Source organism: Rhinolophus sinicus, linkage group LG09 (genome assembly GCF_036562045.2).
Source record: "Rhinolophus sinicus isolate RSC01 linkage group LG09, ASM3656204v1, whole genome shotgun sequence".
NCBI lineage: Eukaryota > Metazoa > Chordata > Mammalia > Chiroptera > Rhinolophidae > Rhinolophus > Rhinolophus sinicus.
The window spans coordinates 80,463,409-80,484,365 of record NC_133758.1 but is presented as its reverse complement, the minus strand read 5'-3'; the positions used below and the strand labels follow the sequence as shown (position 1 = coordinate 80,484,365).

Here is a 20,957-nt window from a genome sequence, read left to right as displayed (position 1 = left end):
GAGGTTTTTTTATCCCTCCTGGGGTGGGAGCTGATGACATCCCATTGATGTGGTTCATTCATCTCCTCCTCCTGGGCAGGACCCTCCACTTCCCGCTTTTTCTTCCTTATTTGGTTCTTCCAGAACTATTATGGTGTCAGATGCATGATGGGAGTCATAGTAACCACAATGCAAATGACATAATAAGACATCATAATTAACTAAAGGTCAAGATCCCCCCCCATAGGAATTAGTCTTGTTGTATGGAACTTGTTCATGTTTTTCTCCAGCTGCAGGTGCCAGATACAGTCATTTGTTACCTGAGTACCATGAGGCACCTCAAGTTGTACCCTGGAGGGGGCTATCCATTTCCTAGGTTACCTATCCTGCCTCATTGTTGGTGGGAATGTGAAATGGTGCAGCCACTGTGGAAAACGATACGGAGATTCCTCAAAAATTGAAAATAAAAGTACCATATGTTCCAGCAATCCCATTTCTGGATCTATATTCAAAAGAATTAAAAATAAGGTCTTAAAGAGATATTGCACATCCACGTTCACTGCAGCATTGTTCATAATAGCCAAGATGTGGAAGTAACTCAAATGTTCATCTATGGATGAATGGATTAAAAAATGTGGCATAAACATACAATGGAATGTTATCCAGTCTTAAAAAAGAAAATCCTATCATATACTACAGTGTGGATAAACTTCAAGGACATTAGGCTAAGTGAAATAAGCTAATCATAAAACGACAAATACTGGATGATTCCACTTATATAAGGTATCTAAAGTAGTCAAGCTTACAGAAACAGAAAGTAGAAAGGGACTGGCGTTAGAAGGAAATGGGGAGTTGTTCAACGGGTATAGTTTCAGTCATGCAAGATAAAAAGGTTCTAAAGATCTGCTGTACAACACTGTGCATATGGTTAACAATACTCGTCTGTACACTTAAAGATTTGGTAAGAGGGTAGGTCTCGTGTTAAGTGTTCTTACTGTAACTGTACATGAACTTCATTTCTTTAGCATGCATTCTGCTTTAATCCAAGCAAGCTTGGTTTAGCCAGTGAGAACTAGAACTCTTTTCATGCTTTCCCCAGATCCTCCTACCTGTACGTATACTGTTTGTCCACTCCTTTTAATCGTTAAGCCCTTAAGACATTAGGTTCCGATAAACACTAAATTTATTTAAGAATTAAGTTTCAGGTCTGTGAATCATGACCAAGACACAATCACCAAACCTCAAACTAGAATAAAGTTTTAATCAAACAAAGATAACATCTTGGCGTCAGTTAGTTACATTTCAGCTCCAGACTCATGAAAGCAGAACGGCCCCACTGACTGCATTCCCTGGGAACCGGGCCCAACAATGCCATGATCAACACCAGGACCTGAAGTCATAATCAATTGCTCCCTGCCTTAGCCCCAACCAATCAGTGGAGCCCATGACCCCAATTCACAGCGCAACCATGATTAATGATTTCTCCCTTAAATAATCTAGACACTGGAGACCATTGGGAAGCCAGGTTTCTGAGAGCACCAGCTCACTGTGTCTCCAGGCTTGACACCAACTCCTTAAACAACCTTCACTTTCTTTGCTGAAAACTCCCACTCGTTTTTTTCTTTTGGCTTGGATGGGCACAGGCAAGTGTACCCCTTGAGTCTATGATAACATTACCACAGAAACAAAGAAAGAAAAAGAAAGAGAGAGAGGAAAAGGAGGAAAGGAGGGAGGGAAGGAGAGTGAGAGAGAAGAGAGAGAGAAAAGGAAGGGAGGGAGGAAGAGAGGGAAAAAAGAAAGAAGGAAGGAAGGGAGGAAGGAGGGAAAAAAGAAAGAAGGAAGGAAGGGAGGCAGGGAGGGAGGGAGGGAGGAAGGAAGGAAAGATGGAAGAAAGAAAGAAATAAGGGCAGGAAGGAAGGAAGGGGAGAAAAGAAAAAAAACCTCGCAGAGGCCAGAGGAATCATAAAATGTCTAGTCTACCTCCGTGACTGCTATGACAATTTGAAATCGGTAATCTACTTTCTGAATCAAACACGGAACAGGTAATAATATATAGTTTAGTTGATATGAGACAACAGGGAGTTAGAATTTTTTTCTCACATGTCAGAAGAAAACATGCCATGGGACCATGTATTTTGGGAGTATTTTGGGAATTTGGGTATCCAAAAAAGAAGACTTGGAGGGAAGTTATACATGAGAGGAAAACAATGACCCTAGTGAGAACACTGCGCAGGAAATTGGAATGGAGGAATCTCATCCACCATATCATGGTGAAAAAGGCCAGCACCATGCTCAGCAGGTGGTCCAAAAACTGATGACTGTTTTTCTGGGCAACCTCCACAGCCAACACTGTGAATCTTGCTCATTAATTAATTTCTAAAAACGTTAAAATTCACAAAAACATTCTGCGTGATTGAAATTACATCAATCAAAACCAAACAGAACTCTCGTCTGAAGAGCTTCAGACTGTTCAACTGGGTGAAAAAGAAGAACGTGTGAAGTAAAGAAAACCATTTTCTGAATCCCCTAAGTAAAATTCTAATCTTTCATCTTCCTGAATATTTACTAATACTCGATTGCTCTAAGAAGCAGCTGAGTAATTTTGGAAAGAGGGTTTATTTTGCCTGAGTCATGCAGATACTAATTGAAACAACTCACTTTCTAAAGACGCTCTGGGCGGGACTGCCCTGCGCAGTAAAAGCCCTCTGTCCTACCCAAGCCACATCCAGCTACGCCCAGTTTAACCAGGAGATGACAATGTCCCCTAGCAAGGAAACATGCCGTTGTTGTTCAGTGAAATATGTAACCCCAAGCCAAACGCTCCCTGGCACAGTTTCTGAAGTTTATTCCTGTGTTCCAAGGGCGCTTTCATATTTTGATTTTGCAACACCTCCATGCCCCTCGAGCATCTAATAGGGGCCCTAATGTATTCAGCCCCTCTCCCTCAATATTGCACTCAGCTTAGAGCCGGACGGCCCCGGCCAATAAAACTGCTGAAGATGAAAAACGTCAGAAAATAGCCAAGTAGGAAGAAAATTAGAATTCCCCAGGCTCCGAGTTGATGTTGGAATGTGCCATTCGTTTCGCAGGGAGGCAAGTCCCTGGTGTGAATTAATTCGCAGGTCTTAAGTCACTTACCGGGCCTTCGGTGATGCACGGCCTCGGCATATAAGGCACAAAAAAGGGCTGGGCGCAGGCAGGGGACAGAGGCAAGAGAGGAAACCCGTGCGGGCAGCGGCTCCTGAACGCGCCCCCCTCCGGCCCGCGTGGTGCGCTCCGGGGCGGCCGCGGCGGGAGGGCGGGCGGTGAGGCAGGGCGCGTAGGGTGGTGGCGGCGCAGTCTGCACCATGGCGTACCCCGGGCACCCTGGCTCCGGTGGCGGCGGGTTCTACCAAAGCCAGGTAAGTGCTGCCCGCGCGGGACTGCGGCCCGGGCGCGACGCTTGGGTCCCGGGGACGCCGAGAGACCACACTTAGCGACTCTGCTGAGCCGGCTCCCCCGACACCTTCCGCCCCCGGCTTCTCCCTGCCCGCTGCCTCGCCCCAAGCCCAGGCCATTCAGGCTCTTTCTCTGGCTCCCTCCATCTCTCTGTTCCTTCTGCCTCCCCACGGGTGGCTACGCAAGGCCAAGGCACGGGTGGATTGCGACCCCAGAAGCCCACCCTGTGACTCTCGGACAGGCGGCGTGAAATTGTGCAAATTGGGTGTTGGCTTCCTCTCCCTCCCTCTGTGTTTCCCCTAAGAGCAACAGCCATTTTAACCTAGAATGGTCCACAGCTCTACCTCTCTCTTTAAAACAAGGTGAGGGGGAAAAAAAAAAAACAACAGTCAAGGAAGGACCGCCAGAGTAAAAGCTCTCCGAGAAGAAAGTCGCCTAGCCTGGCTTCTGGGATGCGCGTTGTCGTGGAAACTGTTTCCAAGAATATTCCCTCGTGGCGAAATAGCCCAGCCGAGACACACCTTACCCTCTCTGGCAACACCTGTCTCAAAATGCTTTGAAAATACCATAAACACTATATAAAAAAAAAAAAAAAATTAAGCCCTGCTCATAAATTGTTGCCTGGGTTGCATTTACCTTAGTAACCTGCATGTTAATAGGGGTTTTTAAAGTTGCTTCACTTATGCAGATGTCACAGTCAGGACAATTCATTTTGGTCCAAGCCGCCAGTTTTTTTAAAATTAGACTGGAGTGAGAATGGAAGAAAGAGGTAGAGTGAGTGCAGTTAGAGTGTGCCCGGTGGTGGGGAGGTAAATGAAGTGAAGGGCAGGCCATTGCCTGGCTTTGCACAAAGACACTCGGTGGTGAAAAAATAAAACTTGTTTCAGGGATATGATGACGAATTTGTGTTTCCTGTTTTACAGTATGGAGGGGCTCCTGGAGGGCCTTCGTTTCCCGGACAAACTCAGGATCCGCTGTATGGTTACTTTGCTTCAGTAGCTGGACAGGTTAGCTTTTCTCTTTAATATTAGAGAATGGTTAGAGTCTACATTTGTATTAGCCTGTTACAGTGGCACAGAAAAACTACCTTTCCTCTGGAAAAAGAATCCCTTTGCTTTTGCAAAAGAAAAAAGAGAAAGAAGGAAACTTATAGTCACTTATTTCTGAGTTTTCAGAACAAATTAGGACAAAGTGTTACTGGTGTTTATATTAGTTCCATTCAGAACTAAACTTGTGATTGAATTAGTGTCAGCTTGAACAGAATAGGGGGTTATGAATATGTTTTAAGATCTGTAAGATAGATGTCTTTAGAACTGTGACTCGATTGTCAGGATTCAGGGTGGTTTCCAGAGAAGAAATTCCGTATCTGGTGAACATAAACCCCTGTTTGCACAACTGAAAGGCATGTACTAGTAATTCTATAGCCAGATATTAATGGACACTTTCTTTGGGTTAAATTTGACTGTTAATCAATTACCCCCTTAGGAAATAGGTATTTACAGTAAAAACCCACCAGCCTCAAAATAAGAAAATTACTACTCTACTATCAGGAAGTTAATCTTGTGAACAGTTTAGTTTCTGTTTGATGCAGATGCTGTTACTAGGTCAGATCTTCTATGTCCTTATTAAGTGTTGTGGCCTGTTGACCCAAAGAGAGGACGAAGATCTGCTCCCCAAGACCTTTTACTTCTCTACATTCTGAGTTATTTGACAGGTGCAGGTGGGGATTGAGAGGACATTTCCCTAGCTCACGTGGTCACTGTGTATGGTTAATATGCTGTTGGTATAACCCAGACATGTCCAGAGGGAATGTTTGCTCAGATGAATTCAGTTTAGCTTTGTTTTGATCAAAAGCTAGAAGTAACACAATCTTCATGTGAAAATGCCATAGAATATTATGGGATAAAAACCTAAGACCACCTTTTAGAATAGCACTCTAAGAAATGCAGTTTGAGAAATTGAGTGGAAAATTGAGTCTAAAACTGAAAGAGCCTCCCAGTAAGTATCTGCTTGATCTGTTAATGATCTGTATCTTTGAAACCACAAGACACAGCAAAGCTCAATATTCACTTTCTTAGATTGCCTGTGCCTCCATCTGTGTAAGTGACCCCACCTGCTTAGCTTTCAGCAGCCCTGGCCTGTATCAGCATAGCCGTCGTCTTTCAAACTGTTGATCCTTCTGCTCATTTAGCACTTATAATACCCATGGACTTAGGTGTTTTATTTTAAAACCCCTGAAAGTAACATATATCTAATTCTGACCTAGAATAGCCACTGGGAACTTAAGTAATTGGGGCCTGAAAAGAAACATTCACCCATTCACATCATAAGCAAAAGTGATCACAAAGGTCTCTTGTTCTGTCTCTCTCTCTCTGTTTGAACCAAGCTTTTTATTTACTCATGTCAGCTGTGTACCCCCCTCTTCCCTCTCTCCCCCAAAAGCTAGAAGGAGGTTTTCAAGATTTTTAAGCAACTACATTATTTTAAAATGCTTAACTTTGGCGTGTTCCTAGCTCAGAGTGAGGGAAGAATAGTTCAAGACAGAAACTGGTTTTATTCATTCATTAAAAAATATGTGTCATTTAAAAATCATGTATCAATAGAAAAAACTGAATTCACCTCAGTGTTTTAGTAAAAGAAGAACCTTATATTGAGAATGTTTATGCCCAACCTAATTCAGGAACTTAGAGGAAATGATGACAGATATTGCAAATACTAAAGTATTGGTGTAAGCAGCTTTCCGACTTTGTTAATTCTTGTGTAATAATTATTTAAAACAGAGTCTGAAATTGAACTCCCACTTAGCTATTAAATGTGTTTTTTTATGGCCTCAATTATCCACTTGTGGGAGAGGATGTAACAATTTGTCTATCTTTCAATGTGAAATTGTATTTGGAAGTAGGATGAGGAAAAGAATGCCTATTTTTGGAAGGCATTCCTTAAGAAGTCTCATGCATGATAATACTCATTTTCTTATTTTTATTCCTGCATTAAAGACTGAAAGTAAACAAAAAACTAGAAGGTACAAATTACTATTGTGATTCCTCTTCCTATTTTTTTCCCCCCAAAAGGATGGGCAAATCGATGCTGATGAATTGCAGAAATGCCTGACCGAGTCGGGCATTGCTGGAGGATACAAACGTAAGTTGACCCTCCCAAAGTTTCTCTGGTACTCTTGCATTTCATATGTTAGCTGTGCCTTGTGGTTACAGACTTCAAGGAAACTGAACTTTTCTGATCCAGTAACATGTAGAATTTCAGAAGCTAAACTTGGTGTATTATTTCAAAATGTGAATTTGAAAACAGGTCTTAAGAAATCAGTCCACACTACTTGCCAGTTAATTGGGGTTTTTTTTGGACTTGAGTTCCATGTGTCTGGAACCATTCGAGGCAGAGACAGTTTATGTGGCCTCCACAGAGGACCAGTTAAGGTGCTGAAGTAAAATATGCCAGGTCAGGTGTCATTAATGATAGGCGTGTCGATGAAAGAATGTTCAGCCTGTAGAAAAGTTTCGTAAGAGTTTGTGTGAGCCAAAATTTTGAGGACATGTGCAGTAGCAAAATCGCAACAGATTGAGAACATGTCCCGGAGATTGGCAATTTGGCAGCTTATTTTATACATTAGATTCAAAGGAGGAGATGTAAGGAGGGTTACATGAAACCATTGGTGGTAGATTAAGGGGGCAGGTAAAAGCAAAGCAGGGAAATCTCTGGGATTGGATAAAAAGTGAAATGGAGGACATACTTTTACATTTATGGATACAGGATAGTTCATAATTAACATTTACAGCACAGAGAGATGGTATTCGGGGAACGAGATAACAATGAGGGGTTCTGTAGTCTGCTCTGCTCTGACCTCGTGCTCGTGCCTGCGGTTGTGCCTTCAAGGGGTCTAGGAAAGAAAATTACTCTGACATTTCAAAGGTATGTTATCCTAGATGCACAATAACAATGTAAGGTAAAGACTGACCTTTACTAAGGAAGCTAGAAGACGGGACTATCCGCCATGGCCTACCCAGTTAGGAATCCTGTGTGGTGGGTTACTTTTGGTCACTGAGCTTGTCAGGCCTGCCATGTGCCCCCCAGTAGCTTCTTAGGTTTATTACATAGCCCCTTTTTCATTCACACTGGCTAACATGTACTGCTTTTTGCTAAGAGCTTGCTTTGTGCCAAGCCTGGTGGCACTTAGGGCTTACAATGTCTGGCCCTGCGCACCTGGTGCCTGAGTGGCCTGCCCTGCACTCCTGGTTCTGAGCGGTTGGTCCTGTCCGCCACCCCTGGGCCTCAGAGAGCTAGTTCTGAACTTCCAGTCTCTGAGCTGCTGGCAACAGGAATGCTTGTCATGACATTCAGCAGCTCTTTCCTCCTTCCACTAAAGACAGTGTGTTTGGACTAAGTAGGGTACGCCCTTCCTAAGTCCTAAACTCTTTCCTAGTCTTCCCACCCCTCCCGCCGTCCTCACAGAATGGATGTGCTGCCTTGTAATTCAGCCCTTATACCACCTTCCTGCCTTGTGAGCTCTCTGCCACGAGCTACAGACAAGACAGGGAACCACTGCAAAGATGCTGCATCCTGGCGGGCTTCTCATCACCCACGTTATCTTGACCATGACAGATACGCAGGGTTGAAAGGACTGTTTTGACTGAAGTGCTGTAGCTGCTGACTTCTTTGCCAGTTGTTGATTGAGGCAGGACAGAAAGAAGTGCCAACTTCCTAGTACACTCTGAACTAAAATGCTCCGACTACAATCCACACCCGAGAAGTATAGTGGCGGTTTTTGACCATTTGACTTGGTCTGTTTACTAGCTGGCTCTCTTTTTAAACTGTTTGCATTTCTGTTTTTATCATTCTTTGTTTTATGTGACTTCAGTATCCTATTAATATTTCCTTGTTGGGGGAATTAATATAAAAGAGGAACCTTTTGCATTTCTGTCATGTAATCTGGTCCTAAACAAAAGAAGCACTTTCTAGATTAGGAGATTTTTTATTATTATTGTAGGCAGTACATTGTTAATTGTTAACCTTAAGCAGTTGGGGCTAGTACACCAAGGTCTTCGAGCAGGGTTTATAAAACTGAGCTGTATCACAGTGTACACCATTATTCTATTCTCTTTCAGTAGAAGGTGTGGTAGATTTGAAAATCTGACTAACAAAGTGGGTTGTATATCCTTGAAAAGCACTCCTTTTAAAAATTTCCTTTGAGAAAGCCTCATTATTGATGGCCTTTGGTCGTTGAGCTATAGAAAAGACAGTTCCTGAGTCATCAGGACCATGGGATTGAATTAATTTGCTTACTGTCATCTGGTGGTGGAGGCTGTAATGAACCACAAAGCCATCCTGCATGAGAGGTATCTGAGTGAGTTTTGCAATACAGGAATCATACACTAATGCGTCTTTTAAACCCAGCTTTCAAACCAAAATAGCACAGGTAGCGGGTGGGGGGAGATTCTCCACCTGCAGGCACCTTCTTAACCAGTTTAAAAGGAAGTAGTCACACCAGAGGTGGACTTAATGCGGGCAGTTGCTCTAGTCTGTAAGACAGTAATTCAGCTCTTTTTTCCTTGAGTGTAGTTGTTCCTCTGTGGCACAGTTGAGAAATACAACAGGAGGTGGGGCTTTCCTGCTAGGTCTGTTACATTGTGGATTTCTACTAGAAGAAAAGATGTTTGAGGCATTCTAGTCAAACGAACAGGAAAAAGAGTAAAATTACAGCAAAGATTATTTTGAAATTATTTAAAATAGAATTAGCATTAATAAAAAACTATTTGTGGGGAAAAAATACAAGTAGAATTGAGCAAGCGTCCTCACCCAAACTTACTAGACATCAGAATTCTAGTTCATTAGAACTGTCTGGAATGGTGAATTTTCTGTTTGTTCACTGCCCGTCTCATTCCCTGCCTTTTAAATCCTCACAAAAAATCGACCAGATTTCTTTTCTTCCTGACACACAGCTCTAACCTGTCAACTCCCTCCCTCTAAAAATCTGAGTAGCTCCTTGGTGCCTACAAAACAAAAGCTAAACAGCTTAGTGGGAACTTAAGATCCTCTGTAATGCAGCCTCATTAGAAGGTACTTCCTCCCACTTCCTTTGCCTGCCCTGGACTTTGCTTCTCGTTGCTTATGCTGGCCCCTCGCTCCACTTGGCTGTCACCAGATGTCTCCCATCTTTCTATCTCTCACGGCTTGGCTTAAGTGCTACTTCTTCTATGAAGTCTTTCCTTGCTAGGAAGGAACCTCTCCTCAGCACCTCCTGGTACTTTTGGTGCCTGTTATGGTTTGCCACTCTCTCTCTTGACTAGAGTTTTATGTGCACAACTTGTCTTTTTCTTAGATTGTTGCCTAGGGCAGAGTCCAGTTTCGTACTTTTATCTCCATTTTTCTTCATATACGGAGCCTGGCACGTAATGAGTATGTAGTAATAGGCATTTGTCAGTTCATGAGTATGGAAGATCTTCTAAAATGGAAAAATCATAGCCTTATATTCTGATTGGTGTTTTGACTTAAGATTGGTATTTGACTTAAGGGATTATCCTTTACTTGTAAGTATCAGTAAAAGATTTTATTTAAAAACCATATCCACTTTAGAGTCTTTGAGCTTTCTTCAGAGGGATGAGAGAATTCCGTCTCATCCATTCACTCACTTGTCCAGCCAACACATTTTTAACGGACACCCACCATTTGCCACGTGCTAGGGTGTGCCACCACAAACAATGCTTGTGGGACACTGAAAAGCGCTGAGATAAGTGAAGTACAGAGGCTGTGGCATCATCTCTGTGAGGGGCACATAACCCAGACAGAGGTCAGGAAAGTTTTCTTTGCAGAACTGATATCTAAACTGAGAAGAAGTAAAAGTCGAGCAGAAATCAGACAGAAGTGAGTGGGATAGGGACGTTGTGTTCTAGGCACATAAAACAGCATGTTCAAAGGACGCAGAGATGAAAAGGCATGGTTCAGTGAGAAATTCATCATGAAGATGGTGTGTTGGGGTTGAATGAAGAGTAGGAAACGGGCTGCCCTGGGAAGGTACGTGTATGACCTTATGTGCCAATTACGGTGTTTGGACTTCATCCTGGGAGCAGTACAACACCTCTACTGGGTTTTATATAAAAGACTGTGTACTATCCTGGCTGTGAGAGAAAGAGCAAATTGGGGGACATGAGTGTGGGGTACATGGAGAGTCAGGGATAAGTGTGAGGTGGCCACTGGAGTCTTACAGCTGAGAGAAGTGCTCACTAAACCGAGGAAGTGACAGTGGAAATGAATGGAGCCTAAAGCTGTCTAGAAGTGTAGGAAAGTGTTGCCTCCTCTCACCTCAGAGAATTTTATCTGTGGATCAGGTGGAGATTGAAGGACCAAAATAGAAAGAGTCCTAAATCTTTTATTTCAGGTTCCAAAATATGCCAAACACAGGAATCTGTTAAAAGTGGAAAACCTGTAGTTTGTGCTGTTTGGAGACATTACAGTCATAAGAGTTAGGTCAGTTGTGTTTTAAATTCAGTTTGGTTAGAGATAAAAACAAAGCTGGTAAGAGCTGTAAAAAAATGTTAGTTCTGTGTACATGCTCACAAACTTGCAGAATTTATGCTAGCTTTGCCTGTGATCTTGTCACTTCTGCCTTCTAATCTTACAGTTTCTTTGTACCTAGATAGTATTTCCTTAAAGTCGTTGGTTCCCATTAACACAATGTAAGATGCAAGGAATCCTTATTAATTTGCTAATGCTCAGGTAGATTATCAATAGGCCATTAGTCAATAAGTGTATTCTATTTGGATGTCTGAAAATGGATAGAAATGCCCTCTGAACACCCTCAAACTGGAAGTAAACTAGAAGGCTTCTGAACAATGGCTGTCGCTAAATCGGTCACTGGGTCTTACTCCAGAGCACACTCATATAACACAATTCTAGTCAGTGTATTTATCTGGTTTCATATAAAAGTTTATTATATATGAAAAGAGGTCATAGCTATTTGAGGTAGGAGTTTACTATGCAGGGCCTGACATCAGAGGAAAAAGGAAAAAAAAATGACTAGACAAAAAACTAGCAAACCAGCTATTTGTATTCAATTATGAGTAGCTACAAGCACCCTGACCTTCCCACTTACCATGGTGGATATAATACATTGTGATTCATTATGGTGAATTGAACTCACTATGTTACAGTTTCAAAGATGAAACAGTATATAATATTTTTTAAAGAGTATATTATGGAAAACTTTAGGCCTATCCAAGAATAGAGATAATTATACATTGAATTTCTATGTCCTCCTCACTCAGCTTCAACAGTTGTCAATGTATTGCTATTCTTGTTTCATCTATAACCCTGCCTGTTTTCTTTTGGAGAAAATTCCAGATACCTTATTAACATTCATTTCACCTACAAACAACTTCAGTGTATACTTTTTTAAAAGATAAGGATGCCTTCCTTTTTCCCAACTTCAAAACCATAATCACACCTAAAAATATTAACAGTATCATGCAATACTTTTTTAAAAAATTTGTATAATGTTGTTAAAATCAAACTTGTGTTCTAGAAGGAATCATATCTGGAAGAAAAATGTACTTCAAAGCTCCACATAATTTAGTTCCACATAAATTGAGTAACGCATAAAAAGTGTATAAATAATCACATTCCTAATTAATTTGAATGTATCTAATGTAATGTGAATTTTTGAAATTGTATTAATAGAACTTTTCTTGATTTGATAGCTTTTAACCTGGAGACTTGTCGGCTTATGGTTTCAATGCTGGATGTATCCTTTACCTGGATTACTGTCTAGAGTATTTTTTCTTAACAAACACTTTCTTCTTAAAGGAATTCATCTAAGAATTAATACCCACTAAGTACAGAGTGACACATGACCACAAAGAAGTTTTCTGAAATCATTGGCTTTGAAGATGGAGTTTGGCGTAAAAAAGGAAGGAAACTTTAAGCAGAATGTTGGTTATTCGAGAATTCAAGGAAGCATCCGAGAAGACGAGTATAGAAATGCAAGCGGTCCGGGAAGCTTTTGTGCTTTAATGGTGACTGCCTTGTGTGACTCACACCTGAACTTCAGGCAGTGGGCTCTCCCGGTCTTTAATTACAGCTCAGAGAGATCTGTCGGGCACAGTGGGATTTTTCACAGCATGATCATTGGACTCAGTTGAGCTCGTTCTGACCCTACTGTGCCTTCCATCTCAGCTCATTTTCAAAAGTGAAAACCCCGGTTCTGGGAGGGCTTATCTGGGGAGTGGTAGGGCCAAAACGCACCCCAGGACACAAAGTAAGCAGCATCGCTTGGGACACCCACAAAGTGCAGCCCAGTTCCAGTAACAAGGCTGCATTTCACATGTGGCTCAGCATGGCCATGTTACTTCCTTGTAATCACATCACGTAGATTGTCTTTTTCACCACAAAGTATATACTTAGAGCTTTTTCTCCATAGGCCCTTTTTAGTGTATCATTAGAGCGTCTTTTTATTATGTCATACCAAAAAGAGCGCCTGACATTTTTAACCTTCTTAGCAAAAAGAACATTAAATTTCCTTATCCTTGATCTTTGATTTAATCACTAGAAAATGTTGCTCCCCCCAAAAAAGAAAATATATTCCAGTCCTTAATTACAGTTCAGAGAGATCTGTCAGGCACAATGGGTTTCAGTGAATTTAAGGAACTGTGGTCTGTACTGAATGGCTGGAGACAACACTTCATCAGTTTTGACAGCGATAGAAGTGGAACAGTGGATCCTCAAGAACTGCAGAAGGCCCTGACAACAATGGGTGGGTATGGCCAACTCCAACTTCATTGGTAGAAGTAATTTTATTATTTTTTTTATTTCTAAAACTACCGTGTTTCCTCGAAAATAAGACCTAGCCGGATCAGCTCTAATGCGTCTTTTGGAGCTAAAAATAATATAAGATCCGGTATTATATTATACCGGGTATTATATTATATTATATTATATTATATTATATTATATTATATTACAAATAATATTAGACCAGGTCTTATATTAAAATAAGACCGAAAAAAAAATTAAAAAAATAAATAAAATAAAATAAGACCGGGTCATATTAATTTTTGCTCCAAAAGACGCATTAGAGCTGATGGTCCGGCTAGGTCTTATTTTCGAGGAAACACGGTAAGTGCTACATGAAGCCAGTTTCTATTTTCTATAAGTAGTGTGTACTCATAATTAAAATGAGTACTCTCAGTCTTAAAAAATTATGCTTGCTTACTTTTAATGGTCTCTTTGTAATCCTTTAACTTTTTTTTTTTGCTGGATGATTTTTCTTCCCTCAGGATTTCGGTTGAGTCCCCAGGCCGTGAATTCAATTGCAAAACGATACAGCACCAATGGAAAGATCACCTTTGATGACTACATAGCCTGTTGCGTCAAACTGCGAGCTCTAACAGGTGTGTTCTTTGAGATGGTGTCATCTCCACAGGCCAAGAAACCACAGTTTTTATAACATTTCACTTCTCAGTGTTTCTGAACTTTTACTGTCCCACTCTCCTTTTGTTCCCCAAACTTCACTGGCTTTTTAACATTGCTATTAAGCATATCTAGCAGAATAATTCTTTTTGTTCAGAAATATTTGCAGATTAGTAAGTCATTTGGCATTAAACTAATCCTAACTAAATTTAACTGAAATGTTCCAGAACATAAGAAACTATTTTTTGGATCAGAATATGAGCAATAGTCTGTGATTTCTCCCTAGTATGGGAAACATTTGAAAAGAATGTAATTACTCATTTGTAGCTCTTTCCTAACTCCTCCTTTTGGAGGTTTAAAATGATGTCATCTGTTTCAGGTGTATTTCTTAAATGAGGAGATATTAATAATCCCCACTTTTCTATTCCCTCCATTCTTTCTCTTTCTTTTGTATATCTTTTCTTACTCCATTCCTCCCTTTTCTTTTTACTCTTTTTAATATCTAGCTTTATAATTTTTTTGTATCCTAACAAAATTTGAGGGCAGTTTTTTGGTTGTTTTTTTTTTAATGTAAGTAAATCCCTTTCAATAGGACAGAACTGAAATAGGTGGAATATTTTATTACAGCCTATTTGTCATATTAGGGACTCTATCCATCTATTCCTTAATTAAACAATATCTATGTTCTTAAGAAGTTTGATATTCTTGCTTTCATCACCAGTAAGTAATGGCCTCAGAAGTCACAGCTTCTGCTGATTTTTGGGATAAGGTGTTTTCTTCCAGGTCCACACTGAAAAAGACAACTGGCCAACTTCCCCACATTGTATTACTTTGCTGCATGTTAAATCTATTCCTATTCATATAGCTGGCTTCTTTGCTTTGGTCTATTCTTTATGTTGTCTGCTTATACAATGTAAATGTTACTGCAGTTTGAACCCAATGCCAAAACAATTAATTATTGTGAGTTCAGATAAGATGTTTAAAAAAAAAACACGTAAATTTCACTGGTGTTTTTTTTTACAGACAACTTTCGAAGACGGGATACTGCTCAGCAAGGTGTTGTGAATTTCCCATATGATGATGTAAGTCTCGGTAAATTCAGAAGTGAATAAATAAAATGTACACCAAATGGACATCCCTTTTAGTTAGCTGTTAAGAGCACCTTAAGGATGCCAGAGGGCAATCAAGGCTTAAGTGATCACAAGGCTCAAAATGATCAAAATGTATTGGTTTCATTTATTATTCCTCTTATCCATGGACCACTGTTTGCTTTGCATTGTAAGACCTGGGTGAAAGCCCCGCTTGTCCCCCTCTTTAGCGGGGTCCCTCAGGCAGGTTTCTTCATTGCTCTGAGACTGAGGAAAGAGGAAATACTAATAATGCCTTCTCCCCTAGGCTGTTGTGAGATTTCAGTCAGAAATGTCCTTGAAAAACACCGTGCAGATGTTCCGTCTGCTTTTGCCTTCATTTGAACAATTCATCTCAGACATTGAGAAGTAATTTTAACAGCTCAAAGCTGTGCTTGGCACACCCATGCTCTTCATTGAGCACCTCAGGCCCAAACTGAAGTCATAATTCACAACAATGTATTTAATAGGCCATGTAACAGCTGTGAAGGTAACCAAGTGCCATCTTTGATGACAGTAGTTGGATATACTTAAAGGTAGGGAGATGTTTGGTTGTTTCCATTTTTTGTTCAGCCATTGATAAATTACTTTTAGAATGTAAATCACTGTGATAACTGAATATTCTAAAATGTTTCTCCATTACAAAATACCAAGATACACATGTATTCAGTTTAGCAGTTGCCATAGTTATGAATACAAAGACTTGTGTAATAAATATGGTTATTTCTCCTTAAAGATGTGTTATCTTCAGTGTGCAGCTTCTCAGGTGACAGTCAGCTACTGTTTCCATAGAGGTGGCCTGCGAAGTGGAAAGTGCACAGGCCTTGGACTCAAATGGGGCCACTTAAGAGAGAGCTAAACATCTTGATCCTTAGCCTCCTTTTCCCTGAAATAGGGATAATTAGCTTGACTTTGCAGGAATGCTGCAAGGATTAGCATACACAGTTCCTCACTGGTGCTGGAAAAATGAAAAAGAAAATTGATAGAAAAAGCAGTCCAGTGAGGTGTGTTTAGTGGTGAAGCAAGCAGACATTGCATAGCCTGTACTGATGCTACTAAATTGGGGTTTCTGAATTGCAGAAGAGCCAAATAGTCTGTTTCTGTGCATGCTACACTTTAATTAAGTGGATTCTAAGGGAATAAACTGTTTAAAGGAGCTCTGTTAGAGTAATGGGGTAATCCTGTGCAGTTCACATGTCCCCACGTGATATAGCCATATAAACTCAACTGTTACTGGTATTTCAATAGGTACCTTTGACCATGCCCATTTCTAGAGTCTTCGATATTATTTGGAATTTAAAGTTGTCCATTAAGCTTCTTACCCTATAAAAAGCTTTGATGTGGGAAACCCACTGGATTTTATATTAGACTGCTTCCCTCAAAAAAATGAACTTTTCCATATGTCATGTACTCTTATTTTATAAAGGATTTTTAAATTCATGATTTGAATTAGAATACCAAAATGTCAGCTGCCTAAACTAAGCTAGGATGTGTTAAGTGTTAAGAGATCTGCAGTGTAACGCTGACCTTCCTCTCTTTCAGTTCATTCAGTGTGTGATGAGTGTTTAAATCAAGAGGAAGCTGTATGGACGTCATTGACCTTCCAGCTGGAGTTCTTTTTTGCTTTTACTCCTTGCCTTCAGTAATGTGTAAACTTACATCCCTACTTTTCCTTAAGAACTATTGTAAAGGTTTATTACTTTATGTACATCTGAAGTTTTCTCTTAGTTTAGGTAATAAATTCTTTGGAATTTTATAAATAGAAGATGAAGTCTGTTCCATCATTTAGAACTTTCCTTGAGCCATTGTCATGTGCCTTATTTTCTTGCTAAACCTCTTATGCAAATTTAAGTGTGCAGAATGTTTAAGATACGTTCTGTACTTATCACTGTAGGATATTAAAACCTTGTCATCAGACTACAGCTGTTGTCATCCCTCTCCTAGAAGGGCTTTTTCATGGTATGGAGTGTTCTTAGTACGTAAAACTGTGTAGACCTACTTGGATACAAAAAAAACACCCCATGGTAATCCATGTCAGGGTTCCTTAGTGGAGACTTAGTGCGGCCTTTAAGGCTCATAGGGGTTTTGATGGCTGTATGAATGGACAGGGACCATAAGTGATGATTTTTGCCTCTTGAAAACCTATTGAATAATTTGAATGGCAAATACCATTCTGTCACCATGATTCTCTTTGTCATCATCAATGTTAACTATACTTAAAAACCTTGTACATTATGAGCTTAACTATGTAAAAAAGAAAATTGACAGAAAAGACAAAGGGAATATATGAAAATATTAACTATGGTTATTTTTGACTAATAGGATTCTGGGTGATTTTAATTTCCTTCGTAGGTTTCAGGATTTTCCAATTTTTCTATAAAGACGTTAATTTTTTAAATACTAACACTTCCCATTTTGATATGCCATGTATTTACATTTACATTAAAAAAAAATAATATACACAGCAAAAGGACCAGAAAGAGTTTACCAGTAACTGCTCATGTGACTGCCACTGGGAGTCAGGGTATGAATTTGAGTTCATTTTGTTCCTATTTTCCGCATGTTCTCTGATAAGCAAGTATTAACATTTATACTGGAAGCCCCCCCCCCTTTTTTTAAACCATGTACTTTTAAGTAAGATCTGGTTACTAATCCTGGCTGTGCCTCTTACTAAATATATGGTTTGATTATTTTAGATAAACTCAGAGCCTCAGTTTCCCCATCTTCGAAAAGCAGGTATTGTTATCTTGGGGGGGGGGGTAGATTTGAATATGAAAAAATATGTTGGTGTAATAAGCACCAATAATGTTTCTGTTTCTTAAATGTAAAGCTGGCTTGGTTTTGCTCTTTTGTGCAAGAAAGCTTAACAGATAAAATAATGAAATTGGTCTATTTTTTTCCCCTGCCAGCAGAATACCTAATTTTAGGGTACAATGTGAGAGCTACTATTCTGATAATCAATTAGATGTCAACCAATGCAAATAAAACACTTCTACGCATCTTCAGCCTCATTTCACTATTTTTTCAAATATTGCTAAAATATATTCATTTTATAAATATTTATTCAACCCTAACTTACATATTTATGTCAAGTAGTCACACCTGGGCTACATATTAGAATGTGAAGCAGCCTACTTTGTATCACAAGGTTATATTCCAGATGTGTTGTCTGTGAGGCCACAAACCTTGGCTTGAGCCTGAGCTGTCCAGAAAAGGGCCATCGAGGGCTCAGAACCAGGAGGCAGGGAACTCTCCCCGAGTCACAGCTCCTGCTGTTTGCTCCAAACTCACCAGGATCCTCTTAGGAAGTGATAGTTTAAGGAAAGGATCATTTCCTGAATAACTAGAACATGGTAAGGAAGAAGGTCTTTGCTGACCCAAGCTTATGGGCCATGTTTGGACTATCCTCCTGTTTTGATGAGTCCCATGCTGCATGAACCATGGTTCTGAATTTGTTTTTCATTAAATGCTCAAGTATTACAAAACGATGTCTCTGGAAATAATCCAATTTTAATTATTGAAACCTTGTAGCATGTCATCTTATCTCTTCCACTTTCTACTTTCACTCTTTCTGAAAGCATGGAGCGTCATCTTTAGTTTGTCCCTGCAGTTAGAAAGTTTCCTTCCTCTTGACAGATTTAACGTATCCATCCCCTTTCTTCAATTACAGCCAAAGTCTTCATTACAAGTGAATCTCGTATTGCCTTATTTGAATTTTATGTTGGGTTGTGTGTTGCATTCATTATATGCTTGCAGTGCAGACTCACCACTTTCTTTGAACCTGTTGTTTGGTCTGTTTTTTTGAAAGCATCTAGTTGGAGCATGTTTTGGTTGAGCTCAGACTTGCATATTTCATTTCGAGAATGAAATTCCTCAAATCACCTCAAGATTTAATTTTGGAGATAACGTGCTTCAGACTTTTGGCTTCAAGAGATTCATAAGTTAAGTACTTAGAACCCTTTTGAAGCACTTCCATTGGGTGTGGCTACAGGAGGCCTGGTGCTTGCCTGGGGGCCCTGGCTTAGATTTGCAGCGCAGCAGTTTTACTTGCCTAATCCCAGCTCTCCTGTGGCGTGGAGGCTCAAGGCAGCATGTTCAGGGGGTGCTGTTAAGTCCATGTGATGGCATGTGAGTAAAACTGCTGTTCTTGAACTAGACCTTGCTTTCACTCAGCTGAGTGTTACTATATCAGTGTTCATCTTAACTATTATATATGCCTAAAATAATACAAGAAATGAAGCTATATGTAATCATAAGACTTTTTTTTTTACTGTCTTAATAAATATGCAAACCCTTAGTCAACGACTTCTATTTTTCTCATAACTACTTGTTTCTGCAGCAGACTATGAGCTGAAGACAAGGGAAGTACACAAGGGAGTGAAAGCCAGGGTAAAAAGACTTGTGGGTGAAATGGCTGCTGGGAGATGACGCGGCAGCCAGGTGGGACAACTTTCAGTCAATGAACTCATGAACCTACGCTGAGCCCATCCAAGGCCCATTGCTTTAGAACCTAACACAGGTGAAGTGACATAAGCACCACTGCCTGGGCTCTAGGTCAGGACACAGGAAATCGATCCTTGTTAGGGTCAGGGAGAACGTGGAAAAGATGGGCAGAGCAGGTGGATAAAGAGTGGAGACGCTGCCTGCCACCCAGCTGAGGAAATTATCCAACCAATTAAGCATTCAGGCTTTACTGAAGGATTGTACTGATGCTGACGGTCCATTCTAGAACAGCATGCAACAGAGAAGAAACACCCCCTATGTTACCCCTGCTAAGCTCCTGAAAGAAACTAGCTGGGAGAAAAATACGATTAAAGGGAGTTATGCATCAAAATAACATACATCTTTTATTGAAAGTCGCTTTATTGTTACAATGAGAGTAGCATAGAAAACGGGGGTATCTTATTAGCTTCAGAAGTGAATACTAATAAAATTGTGCCAGAAATTTAAACCTCAAGTTACAGTGATCTTTACAAACAGCAAGATTGTGTTGACCCACAATATAAGAGCGACTGTATAACTTGAGCAGCCATAAAAGAAATCACGCTCAGGAAAGCAGTTGCCATACACATTTCAGTTGATGTTTGCCAAAACCCAGTCATTTTTAAAATAGCTTAAGAACCTGAAGTGTGGCAAGGCAGAGAGAATGTCCTGTTCAAACGAAGCCGATCTAAGGATATACACATGCTTGATTACCAGAAGTGACACCCTGCGGCGATTAATACTCCCCACAAAGTGACATCCACTGCCCGCAGACACCACCCCTGGAAGATGACTGGAAAATGCTAGCACAGACCTACCTTGGCTAACAGAGAAATGATGTTTAGGTAGAACGCCCAGTTTCAAAAGAGCTGTCTTTTTAGGACTCTAGATTGGAGGGGCAGGTCTTCCAGCAAGTTAAAAAGAGTATATGCTTAGCTATCCTGAATAAACCTTTTGTTAAGTACTTTTGAAGTTAGTGTTAAAAAAAAAAAATCCATACAAAACAAAGGTCTTGGGTCATTTTTACCCATTATAAAGACTGGCTGTTAGAATCAGTTTGGTTTTGTGCTGGATTAGAAAAGGGGGGTTTCTAATCAGGCAGTGATACACATGTAATTTAGCAAGAACTCTTATTACTGAATATTAATTTATAACAGCACTTTCTGTATTGTGTTATCTGGTAAAATTTAGCACCTCTGTGTTTAAACATTTGGGGGCTATTGGCATTATTTTAGAGCTTGACCATAGAAACACAAATCTACATGTGAAACTTCATAAAGAGGGTAAGCCCTAAATTTTAGGTTAGTATATGTGTATACACATTTTGTAGCTTGAGAAGAAAACGCCCTTCATAAACTCTTTGAAAACTTCATTGATGATTTTGTAAGTGCATTATCTCAACGGGATTACTAGTCTCATTGTATGCCTTTTTGTTAAAAAAAAAAAAAAAAAAAAAAAAAGACAGAAACAGAAAAAAACATTTTCCCTGGTTTTGATTTCAAGAATACCTGAAAACAT

The 20,957-nt window shown here is 40.1% G+C and overlaps 1 protein-coding gene across 1 annotated transcript; it reads left to right on the top strand.

The window, feature by feature from the left end:
- Positions 1-3,034: 3,034 nt before the first annotated feature.
- On the top strand, positions 3,035-17,956 carry SRI (sorcin). Its single transcript, XM_019716376.2, has 8 exons — positions 3,035-3,380; positions 4,341-4,424; positions 6,489-6,558; positions 12,123-12,166; positions 13,027-13,174; positions 13,698-13,811; positions 14,854-14,912; positions 16,500-17,956. Exons 1-8 carry the CDS (start codon positions 3,327-3,329, stop codon positions 16,524-16,526), a joined length of 600 nt encoding a protein of 199 aa, XP_019571935.1. The 5' UTR covers positions 3,035-3,326; the 3' UTR covers positions 16,527-17,956.
- The last annotated feature ends 3,001 nt before the right edge of the window (positions 17,957-20,957 follow it).